We start from the raw sequence: 14,710 nt of genomic DNA on the forward strand, positions 1-14,710 counted from the left end.
TGCCCTCCTTGTCCTGGATCTTCGCCTTCACGTTTTCGATGGTGTCGCTTGCCTCCACCTCGAGGGCAATTGTCTTGCCGGTTAGCGTCTTCACAAAGATCTGCATGCCTCCGCGCAGGCGCAGCACCAGGTGGAGCGTCGACTCCTTCTGGATGTTGTAGTCCGCGAGCGTGCGGCCCTCCTCCAGCTGCTTCCCGGCAAAGATCAGACGCTGCTGGTCCGGTGGAATGCCCTCCTTGTCCTGGATCTTCGCCTTCACGTTTTCGATGGTGTCGCTTGCCTCCACCTCGAGGGCAATCGTCTTGCCGGTTAGCGTCTTCACAAAGATCTGCATGCTGTTTGTGGTCCTTTCTGTGTAGGAGTTGTATTGTAATCCACTTTCTTTTTGTGCTGCACTAAAATATTGACATATAAACCAAAAGAAGGAAAGATGGTAGGGGGAAAGCATAGTGTTTGAGTTCGGTTTTATGGCGCTAGTCCGTTGTCGTTTGACTTTGATGGCTCATGTTCATGTCATTGTTCTGTGGGCATGTGCGTATGTCTGGTGATGGTGCTTATTTTGGTTTTCAATTCCTTCTGGTGGTAGAACTTGCGGGTTATGGTGCCATCTCCCTCCTTATTAGTGCCGTGACGCATCTTTTTTCTTTTTCTTTTTGTTCTCGTTAGGCAAAAAGTTTGGAGAACTTCTGCTTCTGCTCCTTCCGGAGGGCAGCTGCCCCCTCAGCGATGGCCTGGCGGATGGCTGCGACGTCACTGGCGGGCCCGCCCAGCTGCTCAAAGGCGTTCAGCGCCTCCGCCGCTGCGGCGTAGTCACGTCCGCCGCAAAGGGCGACTGCCAGTCGATGGTGGGCCTTGAGGTTCGTGGCATCGAGCTGCAGGGCAGCCCGTGCGTCCGCAGCGGCGGCTTCGTTTTTGCCGAGACGGTGGTGGCAAAGGCTGCGGTTGAGCAGTGCGGAGAGTCGCAGCGCAGTGACTGCGGCCTCGTTCGGCAGGAGGTCCCTGCGGCCCTCCGTGAGTTCGACGGCCTCGTCGTAGGCCTTCACGGCCGCCTTGAAATCACCGGCGGTGAAAAAGCTGTTACCGTTCACCTTCGCCTGCTGTGCCTTCGCGGTATCCGCTTCGCTGATGCGCTTCGTGTCACTCTCGCGCTGCATCACTGCCGAGGTCATCTGCGCTTGGTTGGCGGTGTCGTAGCTAGTCGTGGGCGGTTCCCGCAGGAGGGCTTCGTAGTGGGCGAGAGTGCAGTCGACGCGGCTCCACTCGTCGAGGGCGGGGTCATCGTGGCTACAGAGAAGGAAGGCGTCCCCGCGGATGTCGCGCTGCACGAGCGTGCTGGCACGGGAGTTGAGGGCGAGGTCCTTAAAGCGGCCACTGTCGTCGATGTAGAGGGAAGTGCCCACAAACCTGTTGCCGCGCCCTGGCATGAGCAACGGTATGATCTCGAAGGAAGTCTGCTCCAGGTAGTCCTCGATCATTGCGTGCTGCTGCTGCTCGCTCGTGGCGGCGGCAGCGGCAGCAGCAGCGTCTCCCTGCTGCTTCGCCTCCTTCATCTTCGCCGTGAGGTGTCGCGCCATCTCGCGCCGCTGATCCTCGGAAAGCAGCTGCCGGCGAAAGTACTGCTGGAGGGAGGCGCGAAACTCCTCATCGCTGCCGCCGGCAAACGTCATCTCGCGCGGCGCGGCGTTGTCGTCGGCGGGAATCAGCACATACCGGAAGAAGTTCACTGTGGGGCCTTGACCACTCATCGCGTGCCTTGCCTGGGCGCACGGGATCATCTCGGCGGCGGTGACGGCCGATGCGCCATTCAAGAGAGAGAGAGAGAGAGAGGGAATGAATGCATGTAAAAAAGGCAAGAGAAGGAGGAGGCCGTGCGTCAATGGCGTGCAGCCTGGGTCCTCAGCGTACAGCGTGCACAAACGCACCCCACACACAGATACAGAGAGATAGAAAACAAAATAAGAAACTAGGTTTGGAATCTAAATCTACACGTGTATCGTCACCACCAAAGACGCTTGTTTCTGCTTTCTCTCCCCGTCCCCGTGGAGGCGGTTAGGGCGTTACACGGGTCCTGCTTGTGCAGGCGGGAAGCAGCAGCTGGACAGCCAGCTGCAGTTCGCCCACAGACTGCATCTCCACCGCCGCCACCTGCTGACCGCTGCGGGTGACCACCAGACAACACTCCGCAATGTGGACGTGGTCCCTATGAATGGCGTTGCTGTAGTACGCCTGAAGGCCGGTGACAACCGCGACATCCTTCCGCAGCGCCAGCTGTGGGGCCTTCTTCAGGCAATGCAGCTTCTTCAGGGTGAGCAACACAACCTCATCCTCACGCTGCACGAGGAGTATCCGCTTTGCCGCTCCGTTGCGAGAGAAATGATGTTTCCAGACTAGAAAGGTGCCAATGTGGAGACTTGTGGCGGCTGGCTCCGCGGCGTCCGCGAGAGGGCCAAGGCTGACGCTCCCCCCCCAGCATGGTGGTGGGCGGTGCGACGCCAGCGGCTCCACCTGCAACACCAGCGACGGCTCGTATGACTCCTCCGAGGAGGGGAGACTCGTGCTGTCGGAGATCTGCCCGGTCCTCAGCGTCAGCTTCTGTGCCTCCCGTGACGGCTCGCTTTTGGCGGCAGCCTTCTTTGCCTGTCTGAGGAGATTAAGCTCCGCGGTGCGGTCCGCCAACGCCTGCAGCGGTGTGTGAGACTCCGCCATTGCGCGCCCTGCAGGCGCCTCAAGTGACAACACAAAGCTTTCCGCTAAGTCGACGTGCAGTGCCGGCGGCGTGGCGGGTGCCAATTCACTCCGCTGTGGCGCCTGCGATGCGTCGACCGCCGCGGCATCCGTCGCTGGCGGCGCCGACTCCACTGCTCCTTCCGACTCACGCGGTGAAGGACATGGCTGCCGTGAGCAGGCGCTTGGCTGCACCGAGCAGAGTCGACTGGAGGCGGTGGAGGTACGGCGTGACGACGCCCCCCCGGTACAGCGTCTCGCGTGGCAGCCCAAGCAGCTCCATCACCGCCCTCAGCAGGTCGTGCTCCGCTTCGTACGCAGGCACGCCCTGCAGGTTCTGAATGCGTCGCCTGTTTTGTACCACCGCAGCCGCTGCCTCGTTCTCCACGCCGTGACGCGGAAATGCCGGCGGGGCGCAGGCCTCTTCCCACAGCATGGAGGAAACCCTCTGCACGTAGCGGCGTTGCTGCTGCCGCTCCTCCTCCTCCTTCTGTCGCTGCTGCAACAGACCCACGGCGACAAAGTCGCGGCGGTCGGGCACAACAAAGGCGGCGCAACGCGGCGGTGACGCGAACGCGGTCACCACGACAGATGAACAACACGCCTCCCGCAGGGTCGGCTGGCGCGGGTCGCCGCGCCGGGGTGCAGCGGAGACGCCGCCGTCGGATGTGGTGGACTGCGGTGACGCCGGGGGCTCCTGCCGCGGCACGGCACCCTCGTTACAGCACAGGGCCCGGCGCGATGCGGCAGAGACGCGTGAAGCGGAAACAACGGGGGTGCCAGCGCTCGGCAGCCGCCTTCCCGCCACCGTGGGGTGAGCAGGCAGGCGCGACGAGGTGGAGAGTGTTGTGCAGGGCGAGGTTGGGACCTCAATTACGTTGTCCGCCGTCAAGTCTTCCTCGTTTTCTTCCGTGTCGATGTCCACGAAGATGGTGCGGAGGGGCTGCGTCACCGAACGGCGTCGCGGGGAGCGAGACATGGCGTGGAAGACGTACTCTGCCAAAACATCATCTTCGCTGCCGGCAGGCGTGGCACCGCTGCCCTCCGCGCGGCTATCCGCATCAGTGCTGGTCCTGCTAAGTGAGGAGTGCAGGGTCTTGACTCGCCGCAGTGGCGGTGGCGGTGATGGTGGGACAACGTCCTCGTCACTGGACGACGCGTCGTGGTGCTCCGCCACCGCAGCGTGGCATGGCGTGGGGCTCGGTGTGAGCTCCACCGCCACAGTGCGCGTGTCGTGTGGGGTGTATAAGAGCTCCACCGCGGCGATGCGGTGCGTGTCCGAGGCGTCGCAGCAACCGAGGAAGCGCAGCGTCATGAAGACGCGCGTGCCAGCGACGGGCTCTGCGCCAAGCAGGGTGGCAACGTGATAGAGGGTATTCACGGCAACGGTGGTCTCTGCCCCGGCGGAGTGCAGCGGCCACTCCTTGACTACGATGTCCTGCAGCGCCAGCGCGTCCAGCCGCTGCGAGCTCGTGGAGAGGCTGACAACGCACGAGGTGGGGAACGCGTGGCCCGGGCAGGCCGGACGCACCCGCAGGCAGAGCAGTGCTAAGGACCGAGGCCCGAAGTAGTCCCCCCGCGTCGCCAGCTCGCACGTCGCCACGGTGTCGCGTGCGCTCACCGCGTCGTTACACCAGGCACCGCCGCCGCGGCATGGGGCGGGAACAAACGCATTGCCTGGGCTCACGCCGGTGGCACGCAGAAGACGCTTGAACGCCTGCACAGCCCCGTTAGGACGACTGGCCCCACAGGCATCTGTCACCATACCTAGCAGCCACGCACGGGGTCCTCTCTAGCTCTCTACTTGTGGTTCTCTATCTATCTGGCTCTCTCTTCCCACTCCCAAGTTCCCTGCTGTGCCTTGTTGCCCCTCCCACACACACGCACAGGCACAAACACCACTCCCTGTTTTTTTTCCTTCCGCTTGCTTGTGTGCGTGTGAGAGAAAAAGAGTGTGTGAGTACCTCTTTTTCCTGTCTCCTCGCACAGCAAGCGGGAAGAGAAAAAGACGAGGAATACGACAGAGACGGAGAAGAAGCGAGAACGCGATGGAACGAGCGACAACGCAGGAGGAAAGACGGGAGTGGGGAAAAACGGCCGGGCGATCGTCCCCGCAAGAGAAAGTGTGAGCGGGGGCAATATGAATAAGAAGAAAGAAAGAGAGAACATGGCCCGCCCTTCCTTCATCCCGCCTGTTTCGATACCTATCTCAAGGCGCAAGAAGAAAACAAATAAAAACCCACTAAAAGGCGTCTTCACCTTAGCAATGGAGCATCTAGCGGGCTCGCCCAATCCCAGACGCCATCCTGTATTGTGAGCCCCTGTGCCCCAGCGATGCGCCGAGAAACGGCAGAGGCGCCTCCTCCGCTACGAGGCGTGTGATGCTCTGATGCCGCTCCCACTCCCAGCGCTTCTTGACGCGGTACCACGCGAAGCCGGGGCTTTCGATGTTGTGGTCCGCGGACATCGCACTCACGTTGAAGCTGCGACGCTGCAGGAAGCCAATATAGTAGTTCGCGTACATGCACTCCATCACCACGGGTCAGGCGGTGGGGGTGCACACTGGGGCCAGATGTTGCGTGTGCAGCATCTCAGTCTTGGCGATGCACATCACGTCGTATAGTAGCCGCCACACGGCCCGGTCCCGCGCGGCGAGCAAAATGTTCTTAAGCAGCGCAATGTTCACGTGGTTGTCGGCGCAAAGGTCCGTCGGCAGCATCATTAAACCGATGTTGGCATACTTCTTCCAGAACATCACGCAGTGCTGGGTGAGGCCGATGGCGCGGAGCATGTGCTGCAGCACATCGGCCGCGCCCTCGTCCTTCACGTGGGTTACCTCCAGCAACGCATTGACAAAGTAGCCGTAGTAACGGTCGAAGTGGTCGAAGAGCTGCTTGACGTTGCCTGGCTGCTGCAGCACCCGCAGCTGAGCGTCGGTGAAGCCGCGCACAAACGCACGCGTTATCTGAGGGCTTTGCTCCACCACCGCCGCAAAGGGGCGCAGGACGGGGTGGGAGTCGGTGAACTGCCCCACCGCTATTTGTCGCCGCCCCATGATTTGGTTCACCGACTCCTTCCAGAAGAGAAGCTTCATGCCCGCCCCGGTAGTCTTGACGCTGTGCTGCGAGAGGACGTCTAACATCGTCCAGCGCGCATTGTTGAGGGGCATTGCTAGTTGCCACATGGCATAGTAGCTCCGCTGGGTGCCGGCCGCCGGATACGCAATTTCGCCCATGCGGTAGTGAAAAAGGTCGCTCTCCTTCATATCCTCCTCCATCTTCAGGTAGTCAGCCTCCGAGGCCTGCAGCGCGGAGGTGACGCGGTCAGCCTTATCTGCGCTGACAGAGGCGATGCGCCGCCGCATCTCCTCCTTTGAAAGCGCGTTGCGGGGGACGGAGCGGTAGTAGTCCTCTGCCTCCTGCACATTGATGCGTGCATCTCCCGCTGCACCTGCTGATTCTGCGGCATGATCCTTTCTACTTGCCGCCGCCTTCACGGTACTAGGGAGCCTCTGAGGAAGCGACGACAACGACGACACCCTCTCCACTTGAAATTCGCGCGTGGATGACAATTTTCCGTGGAACGCGACGTTGGCCATATGCTGCGCCTTGAGCGCCTGCGTGAGGAGGCCAGCGTCGCCACAGGGGAGGAGTGGCGCGATCGCGTCCGCCTGAGACGTCTGCCGCTCCTCTGCCAGCTTCACGAAGGCTGAGATGGAGCCGCCGTATGTGCCGAGGCCGTGCAGCCCCACGCTGATGCCCTCGTCGCGCGGGAGACACGGGCCACCGCCCAGCGTCGCTGCTGCTTACACCACCATCATATTCGCCGCCTTCGTCGTCGCTCCGCCCTGGCGGTGACAAAGCGGCAGCCGCCGTCACATTGTCAACACAGGGGGCCGTCACTTGCTAGCCAGAGTAGCTGCAGCGCCATAAACGGCAAAGAGAGAGAGAGAGAGGCAGAGATTAGAAAAAGAAAGGTTAGGGAGGGCACATGACAAAAAACTCGGCGACGTGTGTGCCGACACGTCCTCATCGTTCTTGACAGCCGAGCGGCTGGAACGCCAACGGCGGCGGCGGCTGCACGGCGCCACACACAACCAGAGAGAAAAAGACAGGGGGTCTCGGCATACAGAAGGAAAAGGAAGCAATAAAAAAAAAGGGGCAAGAAGATAAAAAAAAAAAAAGGGGGGGGGGGGGACCGAGGAAGTGCTCCTCCTCACCGCACGTACGCCCTGCGGAGGATGTGTTCCTCGCTACGGAGCCTCGCTAGGATGAACTCGGCGTCGTCGACAGTGCGAATCACCCCCGCAAGAGACGCCTCTGGAATAAATGTCCACTGCACGCCAGCGCCCTGTGGAAAAACAGCGGCGGCGACAGACCGTTTGGCCGCCGCCACCGCGACGGCGTGAACGGGGCAGTCACAGGTGCATCGCGTAGGAGGAGTTTGCGCCCCGTAGGAAGGCCCATGCTGCTGCTGATCCGTTACACGCTGGCTGCCCCTCCATGTAGACACGCCTCTGGCGGGTGGCGGCTGACGATGCAGCGAGGCTCGCCTGCGCGGAGGCTGGCGAGGCACACCGCGGGGACGCAGACGGCCCTCCCCCTGCCAACCGCCTGCACCTTCCCCCCATCGCCGGTGTAGGCGCCGGACGTCGTAGTCCAGCGTAAGGTTCTGCACCCACACCTTATTCCCCCGGCCGTCCTCGTAATAGTACCGCGGGGGGTCGTCACCCGCAGACGCCGCGACGGCGCCCGCACGGCGCGCCAAGCACAGCGAGGACGACGAGCGCATGCCCGTCAACTATCGCACGTTTCTGCCTCCCTGCTTTGTTCGTCACCTACTTCTGCTTCTGCTGCTTTGTTAGTGTTGGAGAGAAGAAGGGAGGGGGTCTTGCGCGTCCGTCCTTCTCCTGCCCCGCCAAAAATCATGCGGAGCACTCACACACACCACTAGCGGGTCAAACCCGGCGTTGGAAGAGGGAGAGGGATAAAACATAGAGAAACCGACCGGTCAGGCGGAAGAAGGCAATCACATACGCACACATACACGCATGGGTATAAAGAAAGAGAGAAAGATCGAGGAGCATAGAGCCATCCATCCAACCGCATGCGTGCGTCACATCGATTGGCCTGTATATATGCCAGTTGGGGGTGGGGGCAATAGGGAGAAGAAGAAGAAAGGAGGGGTAAAGGAGGCAGACGCAACGTAAATGTGTGCGTGTGTGTTTTCCTTTTTGTTTTTATTTATTTCTTCTTAGAGAAGTGAGTTTTCTCACTACTCCACCTCTGCACTCACGCAAAAACAAAAACAAAAAAGTACACAGAGAAATCGGCGCACGCCTCTATGCCCCTTTCCCTCTCTTTCCCTTTCCATCTCTATGTGTCTCTCTCCCCCCACGCGGACCTATCTACTCCATCAGTGCGCTGACGACGACGTCCGGCTGCATGACCTTCAGGTCCTGGTACGTCTGGCCGGAGCCGACAAAAACAATGGGCTGGCCGAGCTCGTAGACCATCGAGAGAGCCGCGCCAACCTTGTCGTCGATGGTGTCGAACTTTGTGAGGACGATGCCGTCAATGCAGCGCGGGGCCGTGCCAACGGGGGCAAAGTCCACCAGGCACTGGTTGAACCGTCGCAGCTGGTCCACGCCGCTGTTGCCCACCAAGGCCTCCCCCACGAAAAGGACAAGGTCCGGCTGGGTTTCGTGGATCAGCTTCGCAAGGGCCCGCATGCGTGACTCGTGGTCCTGCATCCTACCCGCCGTGTCAATCATCACCACGTCGTACTTCTGACGGGCGGCCTGCGCAATGGCGGCGGCGGCAACCGCGGAGGGATCGGTGCCGTAGCCCATCTGAAACACCGGTACCCCCAGGCAGCGGCCGTGGACCTCCAGCTGCTCCACAGCCCCGTGGCGGAAGGTGTCGCCGGCGGCGATCATGATGCTGTGGCCGTTTTGCTGCAGCCAGTAGGCGATCTTCGCCAGCGTTGTCGACTTCCCCACCCCGTTGACGCCGCAAAGAACGATGGAGTAAGGCTTCTTGCGGGACTGCGCCGAGGCCACGGCGCGGAGAATATTCACCTCATGCTTTGGCTGCAGGATGCGGCGCAGCGCCGACGTCATGGCGGCCTCAATTGACTGGTGGAGCGAGTCAAAGGTCCCCAGCTTCGTCCCCGCCAGCGAGGCCTCGACGGACTTGCAGACGTGCTCCGCCACCTCCACAGCGACGTTCTTGGCAATCAACTTCTCCCGCAGGCTGGGGACCACGCGTTGGAAGTCCTGCCTGTCCAGCTCCCGGCGCCCGACATAGGCGCGGAGCCAGCTTGCCAGGCGCCCGCGTGGCTGGTTCTCCCACTCCGTCTCCCGCACCGGCGCGGCGCTACCGTTTGGAAGTCGCCTAATAAACACGGTACGCTGCGCCTCCGTCTGCGCCACCAACTCTTCCTGTGTCGGGGTCCTCTCCTGAGCGCTGAGAGCGGGGTCTAGCGCGGGCTCCTCCCAGCGCGTTGCCTGCTTCACGGGTTTACCTTTCTTTTGCACCTTCTTTGCGGCAGCTTGCTTGCTGGCGCTGCCAACGGACAGCTTCTGCCCCTTCCGCCCAATGACGTGGCCGCTCTTCGTCATAATCCGGTCGCTGCCGCGCTGTGCCACCACCGCCTCCTCCACGTCGTCGTTGTCCTCCTCCTCCTCGTCGGTTGCTGCCGCCGTTGTCGTTGGTCCCTCCTCCTGCGCGTCACTGTGACTGTGGGGAGCGGCGTCCTCTGTGATACCCACACCGGGCCTGCCTCCGCCGACGTCCAGGCCTGCCACGGCAGCCGCAAACTCCGCGGACAAGTCGTAGTCGGCGAACAGCTCCCCATCTTGGATGCGGCCGTACTTCCTGGCAAAGGTCCGCGCAAGGTCCCGCAAAAAGGCGCCCATGTGCGGGTAGGCGAGGAACTTGGGGTACACGCAGACCAGGAAGAAGCGGGCGTCGTTGTCCAGTGCCCAAGAGACTTTGTGGTCGCCGAGAGTCACCTCCGGCACCCCCGCGCGGTCCTCCAGCAGGACCTCCTGAATCACGCGGTTCACTGTCAGTCGCCGCCCGGCGTCGTCGGAGCTCCGCTCCCACAACACGACCCCGCCCTTGCTGATAACGGACAGGGTATCAATCATACGGGCGCAGTTGCGATCACACGCAGTGACAGGCACACGCACACAGGTACAGAGTGCGTAAGAGAAAAAAAATCGAGCAACACTAACTTCCGATGTGTGCACCTCAAGTAGACCCTCGTGCCCGCATCGTCCAGGCAAAAAAAGAAATAAAAGATACCACAGAAAAAGACTCCCTCACGCATCGACGGCGCAGCAACACAAACACTCCCACAGAGCAAATAACAATAAAAAAAAACGGGCTGAACGTTATCGCTTGTAGAGCATAGAATCCAACTTCAGTTGACGAAACGCCTCGCGCCGGGCGAGAAGCTCGTCGTACTCCTCCGCTGTCAAAACCACCCGGAGCGTCACCGTGCCCTCCCGTGCCTCCTCCGCCGCTATTCCTTCTGCTGCCTCTTTGCTAGTTGCCTCTATAGTCGCCGCGGCAGGGTCTGCCCTATCCGGTGAGTCCAGCAGCACAAACGCCCCCGTATCCCCCTCGTCTGTGGCGCCGCAGGAGTCGATGGTGCGTAAGAAGCGCTTCAGTTTGAGGCGTGCCGCCTCCACTGCACCGCTGCGCGGGTCAAGATCGTTCGCCTGGTAGAACGCCGTCATGTCCTCAAGGCGCGCCGCAAACGAGCGTCGCAGTGCCATCAGTGCCAGCGTGAGCTGCGCAGGGTTCAATGTCCCCCGCCACGCAAGCTGCCGCTGCAGTGCGGTGTAGGTGTTGATCGCCGTGTCGACCTGCGGACCGACCTCTGCGACGCGGCCCAACTCCAGCGGGACCCAACGCATCAAGTGTTCCTTTTTTTCCCTTCTTTGCTTGACAGCCGCAGCACCCCGGTGGAGACAGAGGTGGAGGCAGAAGAAGAAGAAATAAAAAGTCTAAAACCATTTCAGAGTCTGTGGCCCAGGACAGAAGAGAAACATTCGTGTGTGTGTGTGTGTGTGAATGTTGTTGTACTTCCCCCCACGACCCTGCTGTCCTTAGTATTCGCCGCCACCTCCCACCGTCAGACAGATGAGGCACACACACGCACACACACAGAAAGACGGCGAGACAATCCTTGCGTTTTCGTGTTATGTTCTCCTCCAGGTTATCTTTCTCTTCTTTTTCCCCTTTCATTCGGTGTGTGGGTGTACGTCTTGTTAATCGCCCCGCGGTGACATTTCTTCTTTCATCCATTTCTTTATCGCTCTCTGTCATTGATTCGTTCCTTTTTTGCCATACTTTTCTGAGCGAGTCACCCCCGTGGGAAAAAGGAAAAGAAGTCCATCTGCAGGATATATATATATATATATATATATATGCGTGCGTACGTGTTTCCCGCCTCCCATGCACAGAGGCACCAGCAGCAGGCGCGGTCAAGGCACAGTACCCCCACCCACACACAGATATATATACGTGGGCAAGTTAGTCAAAGCCGCTGAAACCCGTCAGCACAAAGGCGTCGTAGTACGGCTTCTTCTCAAGCTGGTGACACCAGTTCCAGGCGGAGGTCAGCCTGCCGTCAATGCAGCTCCCGCCGTCGTCGCCGGAGCCGTCAAAGGCGTGGCGAAAGAAGTCTGAGAGAATCATCGTGCGCAGCGCGGCGTAGGAGTGAAACTTGGCCCTCAGTAAGTTCCGCAGCCCCGGGTACTCCTCCAGGCTGCCGGGTGCAAAGATCTTCTCCAGCTCCAGGATGGTGTGCATAATTGGCTGCACAATGCGTGGGATGACGGTGTACTTATCGATGAAGACCAGCGGGTTCGGCACATCGCGGTCACCAAGGTGGATGACTTTTATCCCCACCCAGCCCCCCATCTCCTGCTCCGTCTCCGCAACGCAGCGCGCCATGCGGGCGTAACTCTTCGGCGCCCGGCACATGCGATGATACCCCTGCCCGGTGTTGACAAAGCTGTAGTGACCGCCCCCGTCGAGGAGCATGTCATCCTCTGAGACCTGCCAAAAGTCAAAGATGTGGCGCTGCACGTTTTCCCACATCGTCAGCGACTCCGCAACGTACTGGCAGTGGCGCCTGTGGTCGTGCGAGAACCGCGCGCCGCGGAAGCCAGCGCGAATGGACAGGTCGTGCGCCTTGTCCCCCTCCTGCGGGAGGAACTCCTCGTTGAGGACGCGCCGCAGCCAGCGCAGCGGCCGCAAATTATTCTCAAGAAAGTGTTCCACGTCGTCAATGGAGCGCAGACAGCGTTCCACCACCGGCCTGCACGCACCGGCACCGTGGCGGTCCAAGATCCTCTGAAACAGCGCCGCCTTCTCCGCCCCGTGTGCCCACACATACTTCTCTACATCTCCATCCTCTAGCAACGTCTCGGCCCCCGCCTTGCGCAGCTCCATCCCGACAGTCTGCACTGGCACCAGCAGGCTATGAGAGATGCGCAGACGGTCCTGCACCGACCGCTTCTGGACATCCTGCAGCAACATCACAAGCTTCCCAAACTCGCTGCGGTTGCTAAACGGGTTGAGGCGCTTGTGGCGGCGAAAAATCTCAAACAAACCTATTAACACACTAAGCGTCTGGCGCACATCCGTGTTGCCCTTGGCGACCTCCGCCCGCAGCTCCCGCGAGACACTGCCCGACGCAATGCACAGTCCCAGCGCGGTGTCAAAGAGGTCCCGCATAGCGCGGTACATTCGCTCCTCGCGGCTGTGGGGGCGCCGTATGTCATCCACGTCGTCCGTGTACTCGCTAACCTTCAGAGCGGCAATGATCAGCTGAAGGTCCTCCCGTTCCGCGTCGCTCAGGCGCAACAACACATCGGCGTACTTCATGGCCGGAACAACTTTCAAACCCCACACTAGACACACCGCCAGCCAAACGCCCAACGCCAGAAAGATGCAACAAAAAAAGCGTCTGCCACACAGACACACGTAGAAATAAATAAATAAAGGAAGAGAGGGCGGGGAATGAAAGACCCGCTGCATCAGCCAATCTATTCATGTAAACCTCCATCAGGACACATTCTCTTTGCGATTAATGGCCCAAACCCAGACCCACAGCCACAGCCACGTTTCCGAGGCTGCCCTGTCCACTGCACTCACCCGCCTCTCGCGTATTCATAAAGGGAGAGGGAAAAATATGAGGAGGAGAAATGTTCCCTGCGCGCAGATGTGTTCATTCCGTCTCCATGAGCACACGAAGAAAAACAAAACATGTAACTAAAGCACAAAATGCACTGATATTAATGAAAATAACTTTGTTTTTTTCACTTCCATTTTTTTATATATTTATGCTTCATTTCGTGTTTTTCACGGCGTTTCCAAATAAAAGTGGAGGACTGAGAAGGTATTGCACCTACAGAGTACATACATATACGCATACACATACACATGCACATGTATATGTTGTATATGTGGGTATACATTTATAGAGATATATTATGTGTACGCCGTGGCCGGGTTAAACCTCCAGCACCACGGGGAGCGCCGCCACCTTGTCCTTCACGAGAGGAGTAAAGGGCAACTAAAGAGATAGCGCTCACCGAAGGACGGGATGACGGTCATAATTGTCTTTTCCGCCATTTCCGGACCCCGCGCAATCTGCAGCGCTCCGTAGACGTTGGCCCCGCCGAAGAAACCGCAGCAAGTGCTGTCGGTGCGGGGGAGTCGCTAGGACGACGTTGATGACCGCGTAGCTGGGGAGTTGAATCACCACGTCCACCAGCGCCCGCCCCAGCACCTGCGGAACAAAGCCGGCGCCGATGCCTTGAATCCGGTGGAGATCTGGCTTGCCCTTGGATAGAACGGGCAAATTGGTGATCTCCACCGACATAATTGTGGCGCCGCACCCGTCAGCGCGCCGCCTGTCCCCATTCCGGCCACAAAGCAGTCCACCTGCCCTGCGTTTGCCGCTAAATCTCCGGCCCGGTGGTATCCTGGTGGATCTGGGCGTTGTATATTGTGCAAAACTGATCCACACAAACGGCGTCGAGTTTGGTGCTGACAATGCAGTTCACCAATATCATAGCCCCCTTCACGCCGAAGGCCGCAGGGGTTAGGATAAGCTCCACCCCAAAAATCCGCATCAGGCAGCAGCGCTCAATCGACAAGAGCCCCAGCATGACGATGATGATGAACATGTTACCCGCGTACGGCGCCGAGATGGCAAGGGCAACCCCCGTGTTGCCGCGTTGGCTTCCACAATGACGCTCTTGCCAGGTACCAGATTTCCCTCCCCCTCTGCCTTGCCATTTGTGGCGTAGGCAAGACGATCCTTCACGGAGGTCGTGGGGTTCCGAGACTCCAGCTGGAGCACAATCTTGGCGGCCGTGTCGTTCATTTTTGTGAGTTACACCGCCGGTATATCCCCAATGGGTGCTTCCATGGACAGGCCACATTATTCCGCCGATCAAACACTTGCAGAGACATTGGCTTCACCTCCGCCCGTCAAAACAATAACAATGCCAAGCAATCGTCTATACAAATACATATACACAGAGAGTGAGAGAGTAAGAGGGTGGATACATTTTTTTTTTGGGAAGAAGATAGGGTTGTTTGTTCGCCTTGCCTCGGAATGGTGGTGGCAAGGAGTCTCGGCAGCGAGGCAGGAAATTCTATGACCAAGGCAAAGCAAGCAAAAAAAAAAAGAGAGGGAAAGGGAGAGGGGGGAAGAAAAAGAAAAACATCTTTGTTTCACCGCCCTTTCCCGCGTGTATACGTGTGCCACTTCATCGCCTGCGCAGTGGCGTCTACGACGTCGCGCTGCAGCGCGACGTCGTAGACGCGCGGATGCCGCTTGAGGTGAAACGCGATGCGACGTTCTGTCGGGCCATGCCCCCAGCCGCACGTCCTCGTGTACCCGTTGAACAGCACCTCCATCATGTGGCACACCACGCAAAAAGGGCACTCCCTGC

The 14,710-nt window shown here is 59.7% G+C and overlaps 10 protein-coding genes across 10 annotated transcripts, besides 10 other annotated features; all 10 read right to left on the reverse strand.

Moving 5' to 3' along the window:
• Window position 1: 1 nt before the first annotated feature.
• Window positions 2-334, reverse strand: TraAM80_08382 (polyubiquitin; the record flags this gene model as incomplete). Its single annotated transcript, XM_029385134.1, has 1 exon — window positions 2-334. A coding segment is annotated over one exon (333 nt), but the record flags the coding sequence as incomplete, so codon positions are not given.
• Window positions 335-662: 328 nt separating this feature from the next.
• TraAM80_08383 (malate dehydrogenase (quinone)) lies at window positions 663-1,775 on the reverse strand (the record flags this gene model as incomplete). Its single annotated transcript, XM_029385135.1, has 1 exon — window positions 663-1,775. The coding sequence occupies one exon, from the start codon at window positions 1,773-1,775 to the stop codon at window positions 663-665; it is 1,113 nt and encodes a 370-aa protein (XP_029235087.1).
• A 32-nt stretch (window positions 1,776-1,807) lies between these two features.
• Window positions 1,808-1,830: a microsatellite.
• A 219-nt stretch (window positions 1,831-2,049) lies between these two features.
• Window positions 2,050-2,706, reverse strand: TraAM80_08384 (uncharacterized protein; the record flags this gene model as incomplete). The annotated part of the gene is made up of 1 exon (XM_029385136.1): window positions 2,050-2,706. One exon carries the CDS (start codon window positions 2,704-2,706, stop codon window positions 2,050-2,052), a length of 657 nt encoding a protein of 218 aa, XP_029235088.1.
• A 166-nt stretch (window positions 2,707-2,872) lies between these two features.
• On the reverse strand, window positions 2,873-4,489 carry TraAM80_08385 (uncharacterized protein; the record flags this gene model as incomplete). The annotated part of the gene is made up of 1 exon (XM_029385137.1): window positions 2,873-4,489. The coding sequence occupies one exon, from the start codon at window positions 4,487-4,489 to the stop codon at window positions 2,873-2,875; it is 1,617 nt and encodes a 538-aa protein (XP_029235089.1).
• Window positions 4,490-5,266: 777 nt separating this feature from the next.
• Window positions 5,267-6,322, reverse strand: TraAM80_08386 (putative phytoene synthase; the record flags this gene model as incomplete). Its single annotated transcript, XM_029385138.1, has 1 exon — window positions 5,267-6,322. The coding sequence occupies one exon, from the start codon at window positions 6,320-6,322 to the stop codon at window positions 5,267-5,269; it is 1,056 nt and encodes a 351-aa protein (XP_029235090.1).
• A 341-nt stretch (window positions 6,323-6,663) lies between these two features.
• Window positions 6,664-6,700: a sequence feature (GA-rich).
• A 239-nt stretch (window positions 6,701-6,939) lies between these two features.
• TraAM80_08387 (uncharacterized protein) lies at window positions 6,940-7,515 on the reverse strand (the record flags this gene model as incomplete). The annotated part of the gene is made up of 1 exon (XM_029385139.1): window positions 6,940-7,515. One exon carries the CDS (start codon window positions 7,513-7,515, stop codon window positions 6,940-6,942), a length of 576 nt encoding a protein of 191 aa, XP_029235091.1.
• Window positions 7,516-7,535: 20 nt separating this feature from the next.
• Window positions 7,536-7,581: a microsatellite.
• A 550-nt stretch (window positions 7,582-8,131) lies between these two features.
• Window positions 8,132-9,877, reverse strand: TraAM80_08388 (putative signal recognition particle receptor like protein; the record flags this gene model as incomplete). Its single annotated transcript, XM_029385140.1, has 1 exon — window positions 8,132-9,877. The coding sequence occupies one exon, from the start codon at window positions 9,875-9,877 to the stop codon at window positions 8,132-8,134; it is 1,746 nt and encodes a 581-aa protein (XP_029235092.1).
• Window positions 9,878-10,123: 246 nt separating this feature from the next.
• TraAM80_08389 (uncharacterized protein) lies at window positions 10,124-10,651 on the reverse strand (the record flags this gene model as incomplete). Its single annotated transcript, XM_029385141.1, has 1 exon — window positions 10,124-10,651. One exon carries the CDS (start codon window positions 10,649-10,651, stop codon window positions 10,124-10,126), a length of 528 nt encoding a protein of 175 aa, XP_029235093.1.
• A 137-nt stretch (window positions 10,652-10,788) lies between these two features.
• Window positions 10,789-10,818: a microsatellite.
• Window positions 10,819-10,883: 65 nt separating this feature from the next.
• Window positions 10,884-10,903: a microsatellite.
• A 122-nt stretch (window positions 10,904-11,025) lies between these two features.
• Window positions 11,026-11,080: a microsatellite.
• Window positions 11,081-11,140: 60 nt separating this feature from the next.
• Window positions 11,141-11,166: a microsatellite.
• Window positions 11,167-11,270: 104 nt separating this feature from the next.
• TraAM80_08390 (uncharacterized protein) lies at window positions 11,271-12,629 on the reverse strand (the record flags this gene model as incomplete). The annotated part of the gene is made up of 1 exon (XM_029385142.1): window positions 11,271-12,629. One exon carries the CDS (start codon window positions 12,627-12,629, stop codon window positions 11,271-11,273), a length of 1,359 nt encoding a protein of 452 aa, XP_029235094.1.
• A 532-nt stretch (window positions 12,630-13,161) lies between these two features.
• Window positions 13,162-13,195: a microsatellite.
• Window positions 13,196-13,239: a microsatellite.
• A 469-nt stretch (window positions 13,240-13,708) lies between these two features.
• TraAM80_08391 (cysteine synthase) lies at window positions 13,709-14,194 on the reverse strand (the record flags this gene model as incomplete). Its single annotated transcript, XM_029385143.1, has 1 exon — window positions 13,709-14,194. One exon carries the CDS (start codon window positions 14,192-14,194, stop codon window positions 13,709-13,711), a length of 486 nt encoding a protein of 161 aa, XP_029235095.1.
• A 234-nt stretch (window positions 14,195-14,428) lies between these two features.
• Window positions 14,429-14,479: a sequence feature (A-rich).
• The last annotated feature ends 231 nt before the right edge of the window (window positions 14,480-14,710 follow it).

Source organism: Trypanosoma rangeli (genome assembly GCF_003719475.1).
Source record: "Trypanosoma rangeli strain AM80 chromosome Unknown Tra_15.4_contig_00408, whole genome shotgun sequence".
Classification (NCBI taxonomy): Eukaryota; Euglenozoa; class Kinetoplastea; order Trypanosomatida; family Trypanosomatidae; genus Trypanosoma; species Trypanosoma rangeli.